The sequence below is a fragment of the Mustelus asterias genome, chromosome 1 (assembly GCF_964213995.1).
Source record: "Mustelus asterias chromosome 1, sMusAst1.hap1.1, whole genome shotgun sequence".
In the NCBI taxonomy this organism is placed as follows: Eukaryota; Metazoa; Chordata; class Chondrichthyes; order Carcharhiniformes; family Triakidae; genus Mustelus; species Mustelus asterias.
Window position 1 is genome coordinate 80,396,576 of NC_135801.1, and position 21,111 is coordinate 80,417,686.

At 41.6% G+C, this 21,111-nt stretch overlaps 1 protein-coding gene across 6 annotated transcripts in view; it reads right to left on the bottom strand.

The window, feature by feature from the left end:
- Positions 1 to 466: 466 nt before the first annotated feature.
- The window catches only part of wdfy3 (WD repeat and FYVE domain containing 3), a 363,659-nt gene continuing 343,014 nt past the window's right edge, over positions 467 to 21,111 (bottom strand). For 5 of the 6 annotated variants that reach the window (XM_078213959.1, XM_078213927.1, XM_078213950.1 and 2 more), the window contains 3 exons: positions 10,437 to 10,548; positions 5,507 to 5,704; positions 467 to 4,136 (listed from right to left, as the gene is read on the bottom strand). In XM_078213959.1, coding sequence (XP_078070085.1) covers positions 4,016 to 4,136; positions 5,507 to 5,704; positions 10,437 to 10,548 — 431 coding nt within the window. In that variant the 3' untranslated portion in view covers positions 467 to 4,015. The remainder of the gene's footprint in view (positions 4,137 to 5,506; positions 5,705 to 10,436; positions 10,549 to 21,111) is intronic. The other variant, XR_013498143.1, reaches the window with a different exon arrangement.

A 21,111-nucleotide genomic window follows, 5' to 3' on the forward strand; every position in this document is an offset into this window, starting at 1 on the left:
AATTCTTGGTCTCATCAGAAGGGAATTAATGGGGGAAAAAAATCTCTTTTGTTGAGCAATAATTGATGGTAGGGAAAAAAGAGCCGAGATGCAGTTAAAGAAAGTTTGTGTATGGAGCACTTTGGGAAAAGGAGGGGGCATGAAGGAATTGAAGTTGACATAAAGGGCACTGTTAAAAGCATGGCACCTTAAAGCGATTTATTTTCCCATGTGGAAAGGAAGGAATTGCATTGTTTCTGGCATTTCTAACATGAATTTATGTTTATGATTTCACTCCCCCAATCACAGATGATTAGCATCTTCACAGCAAAAGGATGAATATCTTTGAACATAATCTTTTGACCAATATTCATTTTCTTTGGGGACTTACCTGTTCTCAATCTGACCACAATGTTCCATCTCAATAGAAATGCATATTACAGCATCACAGGGAGGGGCTGGACATCAAAACACTAAAATTGCAACATTTACAAAGTATTTAATCTGATTCATTTTCAGTTTTGTAACAGACTGTTGAAGGTAACAGATGAATGGTTTTTAAGAATGGATCTAAATGAAAATTTCAGACAAGTTACAAATTCAGGTCATGGTAGATAAAAGATAATTGCAGGAAATTAGCAACAAAGAAAGAACGTGTAAAAAACATACCAGAACCCCACCCAAGAAAAAAAACTCATTTATTGACAAAGCACGCAAAATATCTATGGGTAATCTAACCCGGTAATACTTCACAATTCAATATTCATTATTATTACACCAGGTGGGCCCTTGATTAATTTAAAACAGTAATCCAATCTTGAGCTGCTTCGTGCAGTTTCACATCTGAAGTCATATCATGAGTATTCAGAACACTCTACTGATAAATGTCTAGTAACTGAAATTCCTCGACAGTTATAGGCAATGTTTGTTTTGATGACCTCAGATTTGTCTGTATTTGTTACAAGATTCTTGCAAGGTTTGCATATTGTGTATTCTTGGACATTCTTTTTTCTTAATGCACAATTAAAAGAAACACAAATAGAACATGTTACATATGCTTCTATTAACATGCTTCACCTTAAAGATATAGCACTGTACTCTGCTATTATATCTCAAGCAGAATGTGTAAAGACCAGACAAAAATATTAGAATTTTAGTAAGTTATACCACAGATAAAACTGTTTCTAGAATGCATCTCACATTCATGAAAGTAAAAATAACAAACTACTAATTAATGAATTACTAACATTTGCTAATGTGATCTTAAAGTAGTAAACAACATTTGGTGGTAAATAGCAGGTATTTATTTAAATGAAAAAGTTTAGTACCAGAACTTGTCTCTATTGCATTAGTTACATATGCATTTGTGTGACTGTAGCTCTTTTGCATTAAAGACAAATATACAATGAACATTCAGATACCACAGTTTACACACTAATATAATGCATCAGTCTAGCACAGGAACCACCAAAACAAGGATTTCAGTTCTCATATATAGTACAAAAATCCCACTCCAGTTCAGCCAGTTTTCTTCATTTCAGATTCATTACTATACAGATAATGGTCATCTGGGGAGGGAGGGGTGCAAGTAATTGATTAATATATTAAACACAACAAAAAAAGTGGAAAACAATATACATTTTACTGACACAAAAAGTCAGCTGTGTTAATCATGCAACAAGTAACAAAACTTGCTGAAATTAAAAATACTTCAAAAACAGTATAATTGCATAAATATTATACAGTTCATTTACTGTAAAGAAATGCTGTCTTTAAAATGATTGAGAAAATGTATATGATAAAATGATTTCTACCAGTTTTATACACAATAGCAAGGTGCAAAATCATTTTTTGTAACTTTTAGTATCGATGTAGACAAGTGTTGCCCTTTAGCAGCAGGTTCTACTATTGTAAGCATGACAGTACAAATTGCACAATACATTATACAGATAAGTACACATGAATAATGTGTTTTACAAGTAGGGAAAAGGGAAGATGAATATGTTAGTTACGCACCAAGAGTATATTTGCTACAACATGGACTGCTCTAAGTGCTTTCTACAGATTATGATATTGTACATGTTGATATGCCCATCACAATTTTAACACAAAAAATTTCATTTTAAATAAACAAGATGATCAGTTACCCTCCTAAGAGGTGATCCTTGCATTGGTAGCAGCATTTAACGTGAAAAGAAACGTTTACTGCCCACAGTACCACTGCAATAGGGCAAGTGGCCTTTAACAGCCAATGAACCTACAATTTAGTCTGATTCCCAGAGACCCTCACTATATTTAACACATTAACAACTACCAGTAGTTGTTTCATTGCCCCAGTCAATGTGCTTACAGACATTGGCTGTTATTTAACAGCAACATTTTTGACAGCTAATATAAAATACTGAGGTTCATTATAAATGTGCTCTGTGAATGGAACTGACTGTAGTATTTTCCTTTTTACCTGTCGTGTTTTTTTCAGAAATTACTACCTGAGCAGCACACCAGCTGTCAGAGTCCGTAAACACTAAACTAACTGGAACAACACAACATTTATCAACAATTTGATCTACAGAGCATGTGGAAACCATATTTTGAAATAAATTTGCTGTTAAAGGCCAGCTGGACAAACAAGATCACTGAATCGCTGCTGACACATGGTGCTGTAATTTTAATAAGTTGAGAAAGATCTAAGAAATTAAAAGGATGTGTTTTACACTCTGCTGTGAAGATTCTATCTCAGGGTTCATTCAACAACTGCAGCTTAACATATCTCCTTGCTTTACCACCACTGGATACATTCGAAAATAACATTGTTTTAAATGATGCTGCTTGACTGTATTATGATTAATATGCCAGATATTGGTGTACAGAGAAAATACTGCTTTTATACTTGCTGGTCTAGAATACATCGACATTTTGTAAACAGCCTGGATAAGGTAGAAATGCAACTACTCAAATTACAATAGCATGACTTTTAATTTATTTCAGTTTTCACTTTACCCTAATTGCAGTGTACTGAGCTTGTGGAACAGAATTTAATGGTAAGGAAGTTACCAGATTTACTTTCTTACTTCCCCTCTGCTCCCAGCCGCTGCCCCACCCTACTTCCCACACACCTCAAAGCTCACATGCAAAAACAAAGTCTTGCATCGTGGTAGTGCAATGCTGCAAGTACCACTTGCATTTCAAGTGTCCTATTGCTCCTAAACAGGATAGGGTTAAATAAAGGTTTGTTAGAACACAGATGCCAATGTTACAGCACGTGAATATCCCCAGATAAATTTTAGTATTTTCAAGAAAGCATGAACACCAAGGAAGCTGTTATTCTGAAAAGAGATGGGTACAATGACTGGTTTGAAACTGCTGCATGCCCCTTTTTCTTCGATACTGTGAACTTACATAATGGAGTAAACAAATAAATTCACAAATCCATTATTGTTTGCATCAAACAATAATTAAAATGGAAAAACACAATGCAAGATATTAATGCAATTTATAATGATTAGCGTTTGCACATTTTCATTAACTCCTAAAATAGTTACTGAGTGATGCTGGACACAACTATTGATTTTTTAAATCACACAATTAGTGGTTATAGTAGGACATCTTGTAACAGGCAATTCAGAAGTTCCTCTTGTTAAAAAGGCCATTACAACTATTTACACTATAAACAAATAGGATTTTTGCGAAGGTGGCAGATTTACATCTAAAATCTTACACGCCACTAGTTCCATGTATATGGGCAACATTATCAAGATGTTTGAAGGATGGTTTAAGTCCAGAACTACCAAAATCATACTCTCAGCACATTCCAGAACATTCAAACCATCTATGAGTTAGATAGAGATATGAGCACATTAACTGCAAGGCAAGTGATCCCTTTCTATTCAGTATATTACAGTGTTTCAACACAGTACAAAGAAATTTATGTAAACTCTTTTTCTCCCCACAAGACTTCCTTTTGCATAAAATCATTTGAAATAGCTGGGAGTAATAATGGTTCTGCTTGACTGGCCACTGATAAATCAATGACCTGCTAGTTCCTGGAGCTCTCCTCAGCCCCTTTCTCCTGCTGCAGGTTGTAATAACAATTCTGACAAACACGGACTGGTGAGGACATTTTCAAGCGTCTGATCTCAGACTGAAATCGACTGCACCTGTAATATAAAATAAAGTACAATTTGTAACTACTGCAACCAGTGTTTTTTTGTAAAATTGTCCCAAACTTTGTTACAAACATCCAAAGATCTTTTTTGGGGTACGCAGAGCAAAAGATGAATTTGAATTGATATTGGGCTACTTCACAAAATGGGGACCTGAAAATCAAGCATGATGTTCTTGACAAAAGACAAGAACTACCTGTCAATGATCTCTTTTACTAACTGCAACCAATATTAGATTACCAGTGAAAGCTAGTTTTTCATATATTTTGGACACAGTTCAACTTAGACACTAAATGAACACCTCTTCATGCAGAGGAACAGCTAAGGATCTTTAACAATTAACAATCTTAGATGGTCTAATTCTTTTTTTTGCCTTTCATTACATTTCAAATTTTCCCCAGGAAGACAAAATGGGATCAAATAATGCGAGAACGCAACATTCCAGGCAAGAAGTTTATCAGAAAACTCCAAGTTTTGTCTAGTTAGGAGAGAACACAGAAGTAGGAAGGAGGGAATTTTATACATCATGGTGGAAGCTTTGTCAGAGAGTCATCTGGACTCGAAACATCAGCTCTTTTCTCTCCTTACAGAGGCTGCTGAGATTTTCCAGCATTTTCTCTTTTGGTATCAATACAAGCCTACTGGCCTGGTTGTGGTGCAGGCCAAAAGACTACTCTGGGAAGCACGGAGAGGGCAAATTACCTTGAAGATGCATTCTGACAGTTTGCCTTCAGTCATTGGGCTGCCCCCAGAACGTGCTACGACCCTGTGACCTGCACCAATCTTGGCAACATGTTTTGATATTGGGATGTCCAATGGTGGAAAGGTGAGTTGGGAAACCAGAAACGGTCCTTTCTGCCTCAGTAAAATAACAGTGGGTCTACATCAACTTCAACCACAGACTTAGTATCACCTACTGGATACACAGGAGGAGCTGTGGGCATGATGCAATGGGGACAAAGTTTTAATCCGATAAGTTCCCACCCCATTTTCCTTTGCACTTCTCCCACCAGGTGCAGTGCAGAGAAAAACCTCACTACCCATATTAAGAAACTGTGCAGATATATTCAATAGCCCAGGATATTTTATGTCTTTGCTATTACACCCGTTAATGTGAATTTAGCTCAGAAATTTTGTGCTTTATGTTGCTATCTCACAGAATCATCAGAAGCCTTCAGTTTTCTATTATTCAATGCCACACAGCCATTTAAATCAAGATCTAACGTCGAGATGTTAATGCTGACATATTAAAGTTCAACTGCAACTGTACTTCACCATCGGATTTAAAATACAGTATATAGCTCATTATGGAAAACACATCAAACAGATTATCCCAAATTCATGCAAAACTTATTATTTCTTACTTTTGACAGAAGAGCTGCCCACAATTTCTGCAGTGATGCCGTCTCTCAGTCAAGGAGAAGCGCACTGAACATCCTAAACAGCAGTCACCTCCGTCATCTTTAATCCAGTGGTCAGCAGCAGCCCTCCCTGGCTGATCACTCACTGACCAGCTAAACACCCGCCCTCGTTCATCACCTATCAAAATTTTACTGTGATCCCTGCAAGAAAGGAAACAAAATAGGAGGACCAACATGACTGCATTAACTGAGTTATTGGTCCATTTAAGATTCCAACTTATAAAAAGTGTATTGTAAACCTGTAACATAGATGAAGCATAATTTCAATGGCCATTTCAATCTATTAAGTTAAGTTTTTATGCAACTGTAGATTAGAATTGCAAGTAATATGAAAATGAACTGAAAGTTGCAAAATTTGAGGGAATTCTTTATCTGATCATTTTACCCATCCCTCCTTGTCCCAACTGCCACTGCAAGGCACAAGAGACAATTAAGAATAATACTAAGCACAACTTTTTTACAAAATCATTTAATTTAAATAAATACAAATTGTTTCAAAATCTCTTTTTCCCCGATTTTCCTTCCAATTATTTTTATTTATTCTAATTACATCTCCCCTTGACTTTAGTTTCCTGCTTCCACTGATATATATGGTCAATTTTGAGTGATTTGGGCCACATGTCTCTGGTTGGTAATGAAGTGGTTTTCTTTTGGCCAATCAGAAGATGGATCTGTAAAATTTCACTTGATTTGATCATTAGAGTGACAGGCCAAATGTATTGGGGTAACTCAGCGAATCCTGTGAAATAAATAAACACAGGGCAAACTAACCTGTCAGCAATAGAAACAATTACCAATATGAACTACCTATAATGGCAAAGAGGGATTGGATTTTTGAGAACTGAGATCTCACCACCCGAACAAAATCAGTACTTCCAATTTTCCATTGAAATCCAATGATTTTATGGAAGAAAGTTACTGTTAAACTTCAGGTATTGAGCTAACCTCAGCCTTCATGGCAATACGTTGGTAATAAAGGTAACATTATCATGGTGGTTTTGGATTTGCAAGGTGAAATGGTGAGTTCAAAACGGAATTGTGAAATCACCTTTAATAAATCTGGCCATTTGTAGGCTGGTCTAGGAGAAACATGATTGAAAGCTGCTGGATTATTGGAGGAACTTAACAGGGAACAGAGCCTGCCACACCTACTCCTGGTGTGGACAAGTAACTCCAATCCATCAATATGTAGTTGTCTCAAAGTGGCCAATTGGAAAAATAATCACTGCAGAATGGCTGCCATCATTTTCTGAAGATAAGAAAAGATGTGTAGTAGATATCACAAAGACCATTTCTTGAGTGTAAAAAAACATTAGCCATGTGCAGCCTCAGAAAGGGAATCCAAGCAATCAGGGCTCTGGGTACTGAACATGACACCGTAATCCAATAGAAAGAAGCATGGATCTTGACTGAAGCTAATTTTAAAAACATTTTCTCTGTGTAAATAACATAAATATATAATACAGAAATCATGCATCTTGACAGAGTGGACACACAAGTATTTGTATGCATTTGTTTGCATGTTCATAATCATCCTGAGAATTGAAGTTTTTGTTAAATATTTCTTCCAATTTTTATTAATCTGAAAGCACTGTAGGGTAAGGTCATGGATCTCTCCATCAGTTTTGTCAGGTGATCATTCATTACACGAGGAACGAATGCAAAACACTGCATTCATTATACCAAGCCCAAGATCCATGCTTCTTTCTATTGGAAGTAAAATGTGCTTACCCAACTTGGTTGGTGACAGAGACAGGACATGTGGTTGATGTGGTGTACACTGACTTCCAAAAAGGCTTTTGATAAAATGCTGTAAAATAGGCTTGCCAGCAAAGTAGAAGCTGAGACATATATTAGAAGCCAAGATATATGAGAGACAGTGGCAGCATAGATACAAATCTGGTTGAGTGACAGCAAACAGAGAATAGTGATTTTTTTTGCACTGGAAGGAAGTGTATAATGGAGTTGCCCAGAGCTCAGTGTTAAGGTCACTACTTTTATGACCTAGCTTTGGGTATACAAGGCACAATTCTAAAATGTAAAGGATGACACAAAACCTGTGAACTGTGGACAATAGTGATAGACTTCATGAGAACAGAGACAGACTAGGCAGATTAAATACAAGGCAGATAAGCGTGAAAAGACTCATTTTGGTAGGAAGAATGAGAAGTGGCAGTATGAAATAAAGGTACAACTCTAAAGGCAGAGCAGGAACAGAGACCTGGGGCCACGCATGCACGGCCGGGGGCGGGGGGGGGGGGATTCTTCAGCTCCACTACCTCCTGGCAGGAATTACAATGGCCTGGGGAATTGGGCAAAAAACACAGCTGTCAATCAGGCCAACAGGTTTGTAAACATTGAGGTTAGGAACAATGAGGGTACAAGAGATGCATTCAAGTTGAAGGGAAAGATCAATAAACACAGAGGACTGGAGCCTGAATAGAAATCCATAAAGCTGTGAATGAAAGCCTACTTCAAAATGTTATGCCAAGGAATTGAAAGAGACCAAAGGTTTTCAATACAATAGAGAGGATTTTGAAGGTTTCAGCTCTCTAGGGAGGTTTAGAGAATTCAAATAAAAGCTATGTGGATGCATTGGGGCGGAGTGAACAACTGAGGGGAACCCCAGCCTCCCCAATGAAATCGACATTTCCTCTCTTTCAGAGAACTTCAAAGGGACGTCCTCACACCTGCAGCTTCTGACAGGGAGAAAGGGAAATCCCTACTGCAGAATGGTGTGGTGCTTTGATTTAATAGCCTGCCAGCTGTCCAGTGGGTATGGAATTAAAGTGCCCTGGCCACTTCAAATATTTACAGCTGAGAGACAGGAATGAAACGAGTTGCCCGAAATCATCATGCCAGAGGTGATCTTCAGGTCTGCCAGGGCTAGAAGGGGCAGCCCAGCTACGGGACCCCCAGCCCGAGGGAGAGTGGCGAGGTCAAGCCGTTGTTCCGAGCCCAGGTCACCCAAACCGAGGATCCTCACTCTGCAGCCTGACAGCGGCAAAGGAGCAAATGCCCACTGGACCTACCTCCTTGACTACGCTCGGGGTCTAAAATGCCAGGCCAGGGTGTCAGTACCATGGTGTGAAGCGGCAGTGCTCATTTGGCACTGCCGAGGCACAAGGCCTGTTGGGGTCTGAGTGGGGAGGGGGGCTGAATGTGTGGTCTGAGTGGGGAAGGGGGGCTGAATGGGGTGTCGGGTCACCCTCATGCTTATGTTGTGTGGGGAGGTCAGGGTTGCTGATCTGTTTTTTTGGGGGGTAGTGGAGACCTCTTTGGTGAGGGTTTGGTGGTGCTCCTTTAGCCAGTTGAAGGGTGGGGGATATCATTTCCGTTCTTGGGGAGGAGGAAACCGGTCTCTGAGCACAGAGATCGGGGTGCCCTCTGAACAGTTGGTCTGCCCGGTGGGTTTCCTGGAAGGTATATATTTGCATTCAGCAGGTGGGCGAATCCTGCAGACGTTGCCAGCACCAGCATGAAATTCTCCTGCTTTCCCACTGGAATGGGCACCTAGTTCTGATTCGGCAGAATTCTGCCCATAGAGTACAACAGCAAGCAAGTTACAATAAACTATATAAAAGGTTAATTAGGCATCAACTGGAGCATTGTGTCAAGGCTTTAGAGAGGATGCAGAAAAAGTTACGAGAATAGTTCCAGGGTTGAGGGGCTTCAGTTGCGTGAAAATTTTGGAGCGAATGGGGCTGTTCTCCTTATAGAAGAGAAGGTTGAGAGGAGAGTTGATAGAACTATACAAAATCATGAGGGATCTAGACATAGATAGAGAGAAAGTGCTCCAATTAGCACGAGGGTCGAGCACCACCAAAATCTCACCAAAGAGGTCCCGCTACGCACAGATTTAAGGTGAATGGCAAATGAACCAGCAGCAACATGAGAAAAATTGTTTTTATGTAACAAGTGGTGAGGATTTCAAATGCACTGCCTGTGGAGGAGACAGATTTACCAAAAGGGAATTGGATATTGATTTGCAGAACAAAGGGCTAGGAGATGGGATTAGCTGATTTGGTCTTGCAGAGAGCCGACACAGACGATGGGTTGAATGGCTTCCTCCTGTGCTGCAACCATTCTATGATTCTAAGTAGATCATCAGACACCCAGAGATTACGGTTCATATCTTATCTGCTAATGTTCAAAATACCTAACACCTTGCTTGCCTGAACATTGAGAAGAAATCATTTCATTAGCAATTTGATCTGTACCTAAATAAAGACATTCAAATAATAGATGAACAACTTCAGTGTTTCTAGTTCCCTACTTAATATTATCTGAACCATGAAGGAGCTTTGCGTGAGTGAGACCAGTTTTCCATCAGACCCAGAAAATAATGGAATGAACTACAACTAAAGAACCAGCCAATATGGAGATTGTGTTACAATGAAAATCCTTCCACTGAAGGGGAAAATACAGATACCACTCACAAAGGAAAAATGTAAACGCTGGAAAACTTAAAATAAAAATCAGCAGCTGGTCAAATCAGTAAATATACAATATTTCTATGGTATGAGAGGCTGTTCTTTTCAGCCCTTTGAAAAGTCTGACCCTATTAGTTCTGATACTTAAACCTGAAATATTAAGTTATCTTTCCCTTTGAGATGCGGATTGATCTGTCACCATTTCTTAAAGTTTCTGCTCATGTCGTCTATCTTGCCACAATACAAGTTCTTCATCCATCAAGAGCCACTATTGGCAGAGATTGACAAAAGATCTGCAGTTCCAGGTTAAAGGTTTAACCTTTAATTTTGGCTTTTGTTGACTGGGATCAGAAGGAACCAATACTGCTCATTATACGATCTGGAGCAGTGGCCAAACAAAAACCTGCTTTAAATGGATTTGATTTACTAACAATACTCACTTTGAAATGCCTAATGCAGTGATTTCTGCAGGGTGACAATTGTCTTTTCGATCAAACGCAGTATGCATAGTTAACTTGCTTCGGAACACCAACTGTCGCTCCCATCTGTATCCTGAAAGCAAAAGGAAAATCACTTGTATACATAGGCTCACAATGGAAAATATAATCTGTCTGTTATTTGTAGCTCAGATTATAAACAGCATTTATGATGATAGAAATATGTGGCAGTTAAGCTAATTTAAATGTTCCAGTTCACTGAAAGTAACAACATTGCTATTTATAGTGAAAATCGAAGGTTTGATATTATAGAAATTTACTGCACAGGAGGCCACTATTTGGCCCATTGTGGCTATGCTGGTTCTGCAAAGATCTGTGCAATTTTTTCCCACATCCTATTTTTTTCTCCATGACCACATACATTTCGATCTCTTCTGGTACATGTCCAATTACCTTTTGAAAGTTCATATGGAATTTGTTTCCATCACTCTCTCAGGTATTGTGATCCTGTTCTTAATAACTCAATGTAAAAAAAAACTTCTACTTTAGTGCTTTTGTCAAGGATTTTAAATCTCTGGTTATTGACCTATTAACAGTAAGAAGTCTCACAACACCAGGTTAAAGTCCAACAGGTTTATTTGGTAGCAAAATCCACTAGCTTTCGGAGCACTGCTCCTTCGTCAGGTAAGTGGGAGTTCTGTTCACAAACAGGGCATATAAAGACACAAACTCAATTTACAAAATGATGGTTGGAATGCAAGTCTTTATAGGTAATCAAGTCTTAAAAGTGCAGACAATGTGAGTGGAGAGAGCGTTAAGCACAGGTTAAAGGGATGTGTCTTATCTCCAGACAGGACAGCTAGTGAGATTTTGCAAGCCCAGGCAAGTCATGGGGGTTACAGATAATGTGACATGGACCCAAGATCCAGGTGGAGGCCGTTCTCATGTGTGCGGAACTTGGCTATCAGTCTCTGCTCAGCGACTCTGCGTTGTCATGTGTCGTGAAGGCCGCCTTGGAGAACGCTTACCTGAAAATCAGAGGCCGAATGTCTGTGACCGCTGAAGTGTTCCCCAACAGGAAGAGAACACTCTTGCCTGGTGATTGTCAAGCGGTGTTCATTCATCCGTTGTCGTAGCGTCTGCATGGTTTCCCCAATGTACCATGCCTCGGGACATCCTTTCCTGCAGCGTATCAGGTAGACAACGTTGGCAGAGTTGCAAGTGTATGTACCGTGTACCTGGTGGATGGTGTTCTCACGTGAGATGATGGCACCCGTGTCGATGATCCGGCACGTCTTGCAGAGCTTGCTGTGGCAAGGTTGTGTGGTGTCGTGGTCACTGTTCTCCTGAAGGCTGGGTAGTATGCTGCGGACAATGGTCTGTTTGAGGTTGTGCGGATGTTTGAAGGCAAGAAGTGGGAGTGTGGGGATGGCCTTGGCGAGATGTTCGTCTTCATCAATGACATGTTGAAGGCTCCAGAGAAGATGGATGACGAAGGGTACTCTGTCCGCCGTGTCCCGTGTTTGTCTTCTGAGGAGGTCGGTGCGGTATTTCGCTGTGGTGCGTCGGAACTGTCGATCGATGAGTCGAGCGCCATATCCTGTTCGTATGAGGGCATCTTTCAGCATCTGGAGGTATTTGTTGCGATCCTCCTCATCTGAGCAGATCCTGTGTATAAGGAGGGCTTGTCCATAGGGGATGGCTTCTTTAACGTGTTTAGGGTGGAAGCTGGAGAAGCGGAGCATTGTGAGGTTATCCGTGGGCTTACGGTACAGTGAAATGCTGAGATGACCGTCCTTGATGGAGATGCGTGTGTCCAAGAATGCAACCGATTCCGGAGAGTAGTCCATGGTGAGTCTGATGGTGGGATGGAACTATTGACCTATTTGTCAGAGGAAACAGTTTCGTCCTATTTGCTCCATTAAATTTCTCATGATTTTGAATACCTCTATTAAATCTCCCCTCAACTTTCTCTGCTCCAACAAGAATAATCACAGTTTCTCCAATCTCTCCCCTTAACTGAGCATAGATGTCATGCTTAGCCCCTGTAAATGGTGGAAATGTTCAGACAGTGCATACAAATAACACAAGGTTATGGGCCAAGTGCTGGTCAATGGGATTAGGTGGGAGGTCATGATTCTATGATTTTATAAATGTGTGCTTCCATTCAGAAACAGCTAATTTCAGTATTGAACAATTCTTTTACGGTCAGTTATACTACACAGTGAATCAATGCATTTTACATAAACAGACACCCTGCCTAAGAGGACTAAGAACAAAAACTACAAAAATAAGATAGTCAGAAGAACTATTTTAGGAACTGGGTAGGCTCATTCTGTGGAGAAATTAGAGTTAGAGTGAACTTTTTCTTCTTCAGATTGACCATGTCATACATTGTGCGTTGCCACACGGCGATTTATATCTTTTCTGTTTTCAACAGAATCAAGAGAATAGAATGCTACTCCATTTTTGCCATCTTCAGCATCAAATTTAATCAAGTACTTTGGAGTTGGATCTGGAGTAGAGAATCCTCTACAGAACCCTGTTAACATCTCAGGAGAATAACTCCTGCAACACCAGTGCAACAGCATTTTGTTACATGTATTATAGCTGTGGACTGTCAATTTAAGAATGAGAATCCAGAACCAAATTATGGGCAATTTTCTATTGTTGAAATGTACCCACTGACTCTTACAAGGTTGGATTCATACTTAGGTCTCATAAATGAAATAAAAAGCAGTTTCACTATGCCTGCTGTACTGTTATATGCATGACCGCCTCCTTCAATATCACTTAAGCAATAAATTATTTTTCTTGTTTTTACTGGTTTATGGGTGTCACTGCTACGAGTTGCATTTGCTGTCCATCCCCAATTGCCCACAAGAAAGTGGTGGAGAGCTGTCTTCTTGACCTGTTGCAGGGCATATAGTGCAGGTAACACATTCAATGCTGTTAGGAAGTTCATGATTTGATTCAAAGGCAGTGAAAAAATAGGGACATATTTCTAAGTCAGGATGGCGTGTGACCCAGAGGAGAACGTGCAGGTGATGGTGTATCCAGGCCTCTGTGCCCTTGTCTAAGTGATAGAGGTCACAGATTTGGAAGGTATTATTGAAGGAGGCTTGCTGAGTTGCTTGCCAACGAATCTTGCATCTGGTGCACAATGCTGGCATTGTGCACTGGTGGTGGAGGGATTGAACACTTAACAGGGTGGATGTGGATCAAGTGGATCCTTTGTCCTGGATGGTGTCAAGCTTGTTCAGTGCTGTTGGAGTTGTACATACAGGAACATAGGAACAGGAGTAGGCCATTCAGCTTATCGAGCCTGTTCTGCCATTTAATGAGATCATGGCTGTTCTGTGGCCTAATGCCATATATCTGCCTTTGGCCCATATTCCTCAATACCTTTAAATCTGAGACAGATAAATTTTAGTGAAGCAAAGACAGCAACCGGTCTATCATTAACTGCAATTGTGGAACAATGTTCCAGGCAGATGGAGAGTATTCCATCACATCCCTGATTTGTGCCTTGTAGATAGTTGACAGGTTTTTGGGAGTCATGAAGTAAGTCATTCACTATAGAATTTTTAGCATTTGACCTGCTCTTGCAGCCACAGTATTTATATAGCTGGTCCAGCTCAGTTTCTGGTCAACGGTAACCACCAAGATGTTGATAGTGGGATTCAGTGATGATAATGCCATCAAACTTCAAGGGAGATGGTCTCTCTTGAAGATGGTCATTACCAGGCAGTAATGCAGCATGAATGTTACTAATTAGCCCAAGCCTGAATGTTATCAAGGTCTTGCTGCATTCAGGCATGCACTACTCCAGTATCTGAGGAGGTGTAAATGGTACTGAACACTGTTCAATTATCAGCCAACATCTTCATGTCTGACGTTATGATGGACATAACATCACTGATGAAGCAGCTGGAAATGGTTGAGCCTGGAACTTATCGTGCTCTTCATTGCCCGGATACCTCATGTTTATGAGTAATGAGTGGGACCGGGGCTCCACATTTAACATTCACTTGTTAAACTTGAAGATTGCAAATCCAGATGCAAACACAACCTGATGTTATGATGGTCTACTGCAGGAGTTCAGATCAGGACATCACTTTTGAATAGGACTGGCACAGTCATATTGATAAATAACCCAAATCTCTTCAACCCAATGTGAAAAGATGCAAGACAATCACAACCTAAGAAACTTGTGCCCATAGATTCCAACAATAGTACTAATATTATTATTGGAGGGCCGAAGGGCCTGTTTCCTGTGCTGTACTGTTCTTTGTTCTTTTAAAATTAAGGTAACCTTCTTGTACACTAATCTTATAAACTCCAATTGAAGATTATAATTTGTAGATGCAAGAGGAAAAATGTTATCTTGCTAAAGGAAATAATGAACACAAAGAATGAATGCATTTGTGCAATTGATGCACCATCCAGAGTTATTAACTTTCCATCAAGGTTATTTCAAAAATCGTACAGGAATGTCCGTCATTTTCCTGTTGAAACTCAATATTCTTCACAAGAATGCCTCTCTCTGGATTCCAAATCCCTCAATTTCTTGCTGTAATATCTATATCATCCCCTTATTCGGTCTCTTAATTTCTTCTACCAGCTCCCAGTTTCATTAACACAATCTCTGGCCCACTGCCCAGATGTTCAGTACACCGTTGAATTCCCTTCATCCCCAGCTCATGTCTATCTGCAGTCAAAGTTTTGCACAGCCTTTGATTAACTTCTTCCAAAGCACCCTTTACCCCAGTTTCTGACTTTACCTTTTCCTTAAACAAGAGTCGTTTTCCTCCCTTTGCATAGCAGCCTTAATCAAACCAGAAAACAGTACCAAATCCAGCCGTTGCAGGCTGCAAAATCATGTAATTTTGTAATATGAATCTGCTGACAAACTAGGGCTATCCCTAACTTGTAGGGAAATCCACAAAAAATAGACATATGCACTAAGCAGCCTCCAACTAGAATGTAAACACTCCCTCCACAGTTTATTTAAGGTTTGTAATGTTCTCGCTCGGTCAGTAGTAGTGCTACTGAGTCATTCTTGGTGGCATTGAAGTCCCCCACCCAGAGTACATTCTGTGCCTTTGCTACCCTCAGTGCTTCTTTCAAGTGATGTTCAACTTGGAGGAATTGTTCCACCGGAGCAAAGTAGAGAGGGAGCGATTCGTGTCAGTAGTGGCTGAGGGTAAGAGTGATTTTTAAAAATCTTACTTTATGGCGGAGTTTTTTTTCTCAGTTAAATGGGAAACCGGAAGTAGGCGCGGGGAGGCCTGGGAAGGTTTTTTTTTTCTTCCCAATAAATTTGAACGGGGAGGTAACCAGAGAATCTACATGGGTAGAGTCCCCCACCCTCCCCCTCCTCTAACCTAAAAAAAAGACTCGGAGTGAGAGCAGGTAAGCTATTTTTTTTCTCTCTCTTTCATTTCTTAGTCAGGGAAGTAGCAGGGATGTCAGTGCAGGCAGTGCAATGCTTTTCCTGTGGGATGTTTGAGGTGAGGGACACCAGTGTCCCGGCTGAGTACACCTGCAGGAAGTGCACCCAATTCCAGCTCCTTGAAGACCGTGTTAGGGATCTGGAGCTGGATGAACTCAGGATCATTCGGGAGGCAGAGGCAGCTATAGATAGAAGCTACAGGGAGGTAGCTACTCCTAGAAATTATGATACGTGGGTGATGGCTACAAGGGGTAAGAAGCAGTCAGATCAGCGATGCCCTGGATCCCCTGTTCCTCTGTATAACAAGTATTCCATTTTGGATACTGCTGGGGGTGACGACTTAACAGGAGTAAGCCATGGGATACAGGTCCGGAATAAGGTGGGTGAACTTGCAGCATGGGTTGGTACCTGGGACTTCGATGTCGTGGCCATCTCGGAGACATGGATAGAGCAGGGACAGAAATGGTTGTTGCAGGTTCCGGGGTTTAGATGTTTCAGTAAGAGCAGGGAAGGTGGTAGAAGAGGTGGAGGTGTGGCATTGTTAGTCAAGGACAGTATTACGGTGGCAGAAAGGACGTTTGATGAGGACTCGTCTACTGAGGTAGTATGGGCTGAGGTTAGAAACAGGAAAGGAGAGGTCACCCTGTTGGGAGTTTTCTATAGGCCTCCGAAAAGTTCCAGAGATGTAGAGGAAAGGATTGCAAAGATGATTCTGGATAGGAGCGAAAGTAACAGGGTAGTTGTTATGGGGGACTTTAACTTTACAAATATTGACTGGAAAAGCTATAGTTCGAGTACTTTAGAGGGGTCAGTTTTTGTCCAATGTGTGCAGGAGGGTTTCCTGACACAGTATGTAGATAGGCCAACAAGAGGCGAGGCCACATTGGATTTGGTACTGGGTAATGAACCAGACCAGGTGTTAAATTTGGAGGTAGGGGAGCACTTTGGTGATAGTGACCACAATTCGGTTACGTTTACTTTAGCAATGGAAAGGAATAGGTATATACCGAAGGGCAAGAGTTATAGCTGGGGGAAAGGAAAATATGATGCGATTAGGCGAAATTTAGGATGTATAGGTTGGGGAAGGAAACTGCAGGGGATGGACACAATTGAAATGTGGAGCTTGTTCAAGGAACAGCCACTGGGTGTCCTTGATAAGTATGTACCTGTCAGGCAGGGAGGAAATGGTCGAGCGAGGGAACCATGGTTTACTAAAGAAGTTGAATCTCTTGAGAAGAGGAAGAAGGAGACTTATGTAAAGATGAGTCGTGAAGGCTCAGTTAGGGCGCTTGAGAGTTACAAGTTAGCCAGGAAGGACCAAAAGAGAGAGTTAAGGAAAGCCAGGAGGGGACATGAGAAGTCTTTGGCAGGTAGGATCAAGAAAAACCCTAAAGCTTTCTATAGGTATGTCAGGAATAAAAGAATGACTAGCGTAAGATTAGGGCCAGTCAAGGACAGTAGTGGGAAGTTGTGCGTGGAGCCCGAAGAGATAGGAGAGGAGCTAAATGAATATTTTTCATCAGTATTCACGCAGGAAAAAGACAATGTTGTCGAGGAGAATACTGAGATACAGGCTATTGGACTAGACGGGATTGAGGTTCATAAGGAGGTGTTGGCAATTCTGGAAAGTGTGAAAATAGATAACTCCCCTGGGCCGGATTGGATTTATCCTAGGATTCTTTGGGAGGCTAGGGAGGAGATTGCAGAGCCTTTGGCTTTGATCTTTAGGTCGTCATTGTCTACAGGAATAGTGCCAGAAGACTGGAGGATAGCAAATGTTGTCCCCTTGTTCAAGAAGGGAAGTCGAGACAACCCTGGTAATTAGAGACCAGTGAGCCTTACGTCTGTTGTGGGCAAAGTTTTGGAAAGGATTATAAGAGATAGGATTTATAATCATCTAGAAAGGAATCATTTGATTAGGGATAGTCAACACAATTTTGTAAAGGGTAGGTCGTGCCTCACAAACCTTATTGAGTTCTTTGAGAAGGTGACCAAAGAGGTGGATGAGGGTAAAGCAGTTGATGTGGTGTATATGGATTTCAGTAAAGCGTTTGACAAGGTTCCCCACGGTAAGCTATTGCAGAAGATACAGAGGCATGGGATTGAGGGTGATTTAGCGGTTTGGATCAGGAATTGGCTAGCTGCAAGAAGGCAGAGGGTGGTGGTTGATGGGAAATGTTCATCCTGGAGTTCAGTTACTAGTGGTGTACCACAAGGATCTGTTTTGGAGCCCCTGCTGTTTGTCATTTTTATAAATGACCTGGATGAGGGCGTAGAAGGTTGGGTTAGTAAATTTGCGGATGACACTAAAGTGCAGAAGGTTGTTTCAGGTTACAGCGGGACATAGATAAGCTGCAGTGCTGGGCTGAGAGGTGGCAAATGGAGTTCAATGCAGAAAAGTGTGAGGTGATTCACTTTGGAAGGAGTAACAGGATTACAGAGTACTGGGCTAATGGTAAGATACTTGGTAGTGTGGCTGAACGGAGAGATCTCCGTGCCCATGTGCATAGATCCCTGACAGTTGCCGCCCAGGTTGATTGGGTTGTTAAGAAGGCGTACGGAATGTTAGCTTTTATTGGTAGAGGGATTGAGTTTCGGAGCCAGGAGGTCATGTTGCAGCTGTACAAAACTCTGGTGCGGCCACACAGAGTATTGCGTGCAGTTCTGGTCACCGCATTATAGGAAGGATGTGGAAGCATTGGAAAGGAGATTTACTAGGATGTTGCCTGGTATGGTGGGAAGGTCTTATGAGGAAAGGCTGAGGGACTTGAGGTTGTTTTTGTTAGAGAGGTCAAGAGGTGACTTAATAGAGGCATACAAGATGATCAGAGGATTAGATAGGGTGGATAGTGAGAGCCTTTTTCCTCGGATGGTGATAGCTAGCACAAGGGGACATAGCTTCAAATTGAGGGGTGATAGATATAGGACAGACGTCAGAGGTAGGTTCTTCACTCAGAGAGTAGTAAGGGGGTGGAATGCCCTGTCTGCAGCAGTAGTGAACTCGCCAACATTAAGGGCATTTAAATGGTCATTGGATAAACATATGGATGATATTGGAATAGTGTAGGTTAGATGGGCTTTAGATTGGTTTCACAGGTCGGCGCAACATCGAGGGCCGAAGGGCCTGTCCTGCGCTGTAATGTTCTATGTTCTATAATACTGATCCATCAGGTGGGAAAGGGCAATCGATGATAATTAACAGGAGGTTTCCTTGTCCATGTTTGATTTGATGCTATGAGACATCATGGGGTCCAAATGTAATGTTGAGGACTCCCAGGGTCAGTCCTGTCCATAAACCACTGTATACCACCACCTTTGAGGCAGGACATAACCAGGGATGGAGAGAGGGGAGTCTGGGATACTCATAGAATCCCTACAGTGCAGGAGGCGGCCATTTTGCCTATTGAGTCTGCATGGGCTCTCTGACAGTGTATCTTACCCAGGCCCGCTCCCCTGCCCTATCCCCATAACCCCACACATTTACCATGGATAATCCATCTAATGTACACATCCTCCTGTGGGAGGAAACTGGAGCATCTGGAGGAAGCCCATGCAAACACAGGAAGAACGTGCAAACTCCACACAGTCACCCAAGGCTAGAATTGAACCCAGGTCCCTGACACTGAGGCAGCAGTGTTAATCACACAACCAATAGGGCGGCACAATGGCTAAGATATGATTTGATAATTATGACCATGTTAGGCTGTTGCTTGACTAGTCTGTAGTTCATTTCTCCTAACTTTGGTACAAGTCTCCAGATGTTAATGAGGAATACTTTGCAGTTGCTTCTGGTTCTGAGGTCAATGCCAGTTCTATTCCTTTTTAACTTTTTTGCAACAGTTTGATACAACTGAGTGGCTTGCCAGGTTATTTCAAAAAGCAGTTAAGAGTCAACCACATTATGTGGGTCTGCAGTCACATGTAGGCCAGACTGCTCCAGTCCTTCCGTAAAGGACATTAGTAAATCAGATGGGTGTTTATGACAATTGGTAGTTTCATGGTACCCATTCCTGAAACCAGCTTTATTATTCCAGATATATTAATTGAGTTTAAATTCTAGCAGCTGCCATGGTGGGATTTGAATTTATAAAACATTAGTCCTGGCTTCTGGATTAAAAAACTATAAAGTATTTGTACTCTTCAAAAACACAATGTTTTCACCCTGCTATATTAATATATTAAATACAACAACAAAATACATTTGTGACACAATTTCATTTTGGTCAAATGACTCAAAGGGAAAGAATAAAATAACATTGACATTTATTAACCCATAATCATAACCAAAGGAAAACTTGAAGCCCTCTTGTAGCAAAGAACAAAGAAAATTACAGCACAGGAACAGGCCCTTCGGCCCTCCAAGGCTGCACCGACCATGCTGCCCAACTTAACTAAAACCCCCTACCCTTCCGGTGACCATATCCCTCTATTCCCATCCTATTCACGTACAAAGAACAAAGAACAATACAGCACAGGAACAGGCCCTTCGGCCCCCCAAGCCCGCGCCGCTCCCCGGTCCAGGATTGAATCCTGAATCCAGGATCCCCGCCCATTTTTCCAGCCTATCTACATACCAATATCCTATCCACCGAGCTGTCCCTCACAGCTACGATGCTTTGTTCATTACAACCTATTAACTTACCCCCACCCCCCCATTCCAGACCATGTGATCTCCAGGGAGAGGCGAAAACCCAGAGTGAAAAACCCCAGGGCCAATATGGGGAAAAAAAAATCTGGGAAATTCCTCTCCGACCCCCTGAGGCGATCGAAACGAGTCCTGGAGATCACAATGGCCCCGATCGGAAAATGCTTCCCAACCCTAGTCATTTCCACTTCCACGAACACCATATGAATCCCCTGCCCCCGAGACAGGTTCCCAACTATCCGCAGTCTCACTCTGTACTGGCACCAGCAAGATGATCGTAGAATGAAGCCTTGAAACGAGAAACCAGGAACAATTAGCCCGCGCCGCTCCCTGGTCCAAACTAGATCACTCTTTTGTATCCCTCCATTCCCACTCCGTTCATATAGCTGTCTAGATAAGTCTTAAACGTTCCCAGTGTGTCCGCCTCCACCACCTTGCCCGGCAACACATTCCAGGCCCCCACGACCCTCTGTGTGAAATATGTCCTTCTGATATCTGTGTTAAACCTCCCCCCCTTCACCTTGAACCTATGACCCCTCGTGAACGTCACCACCGACCCGGGGAAAAGCTTCCCACCG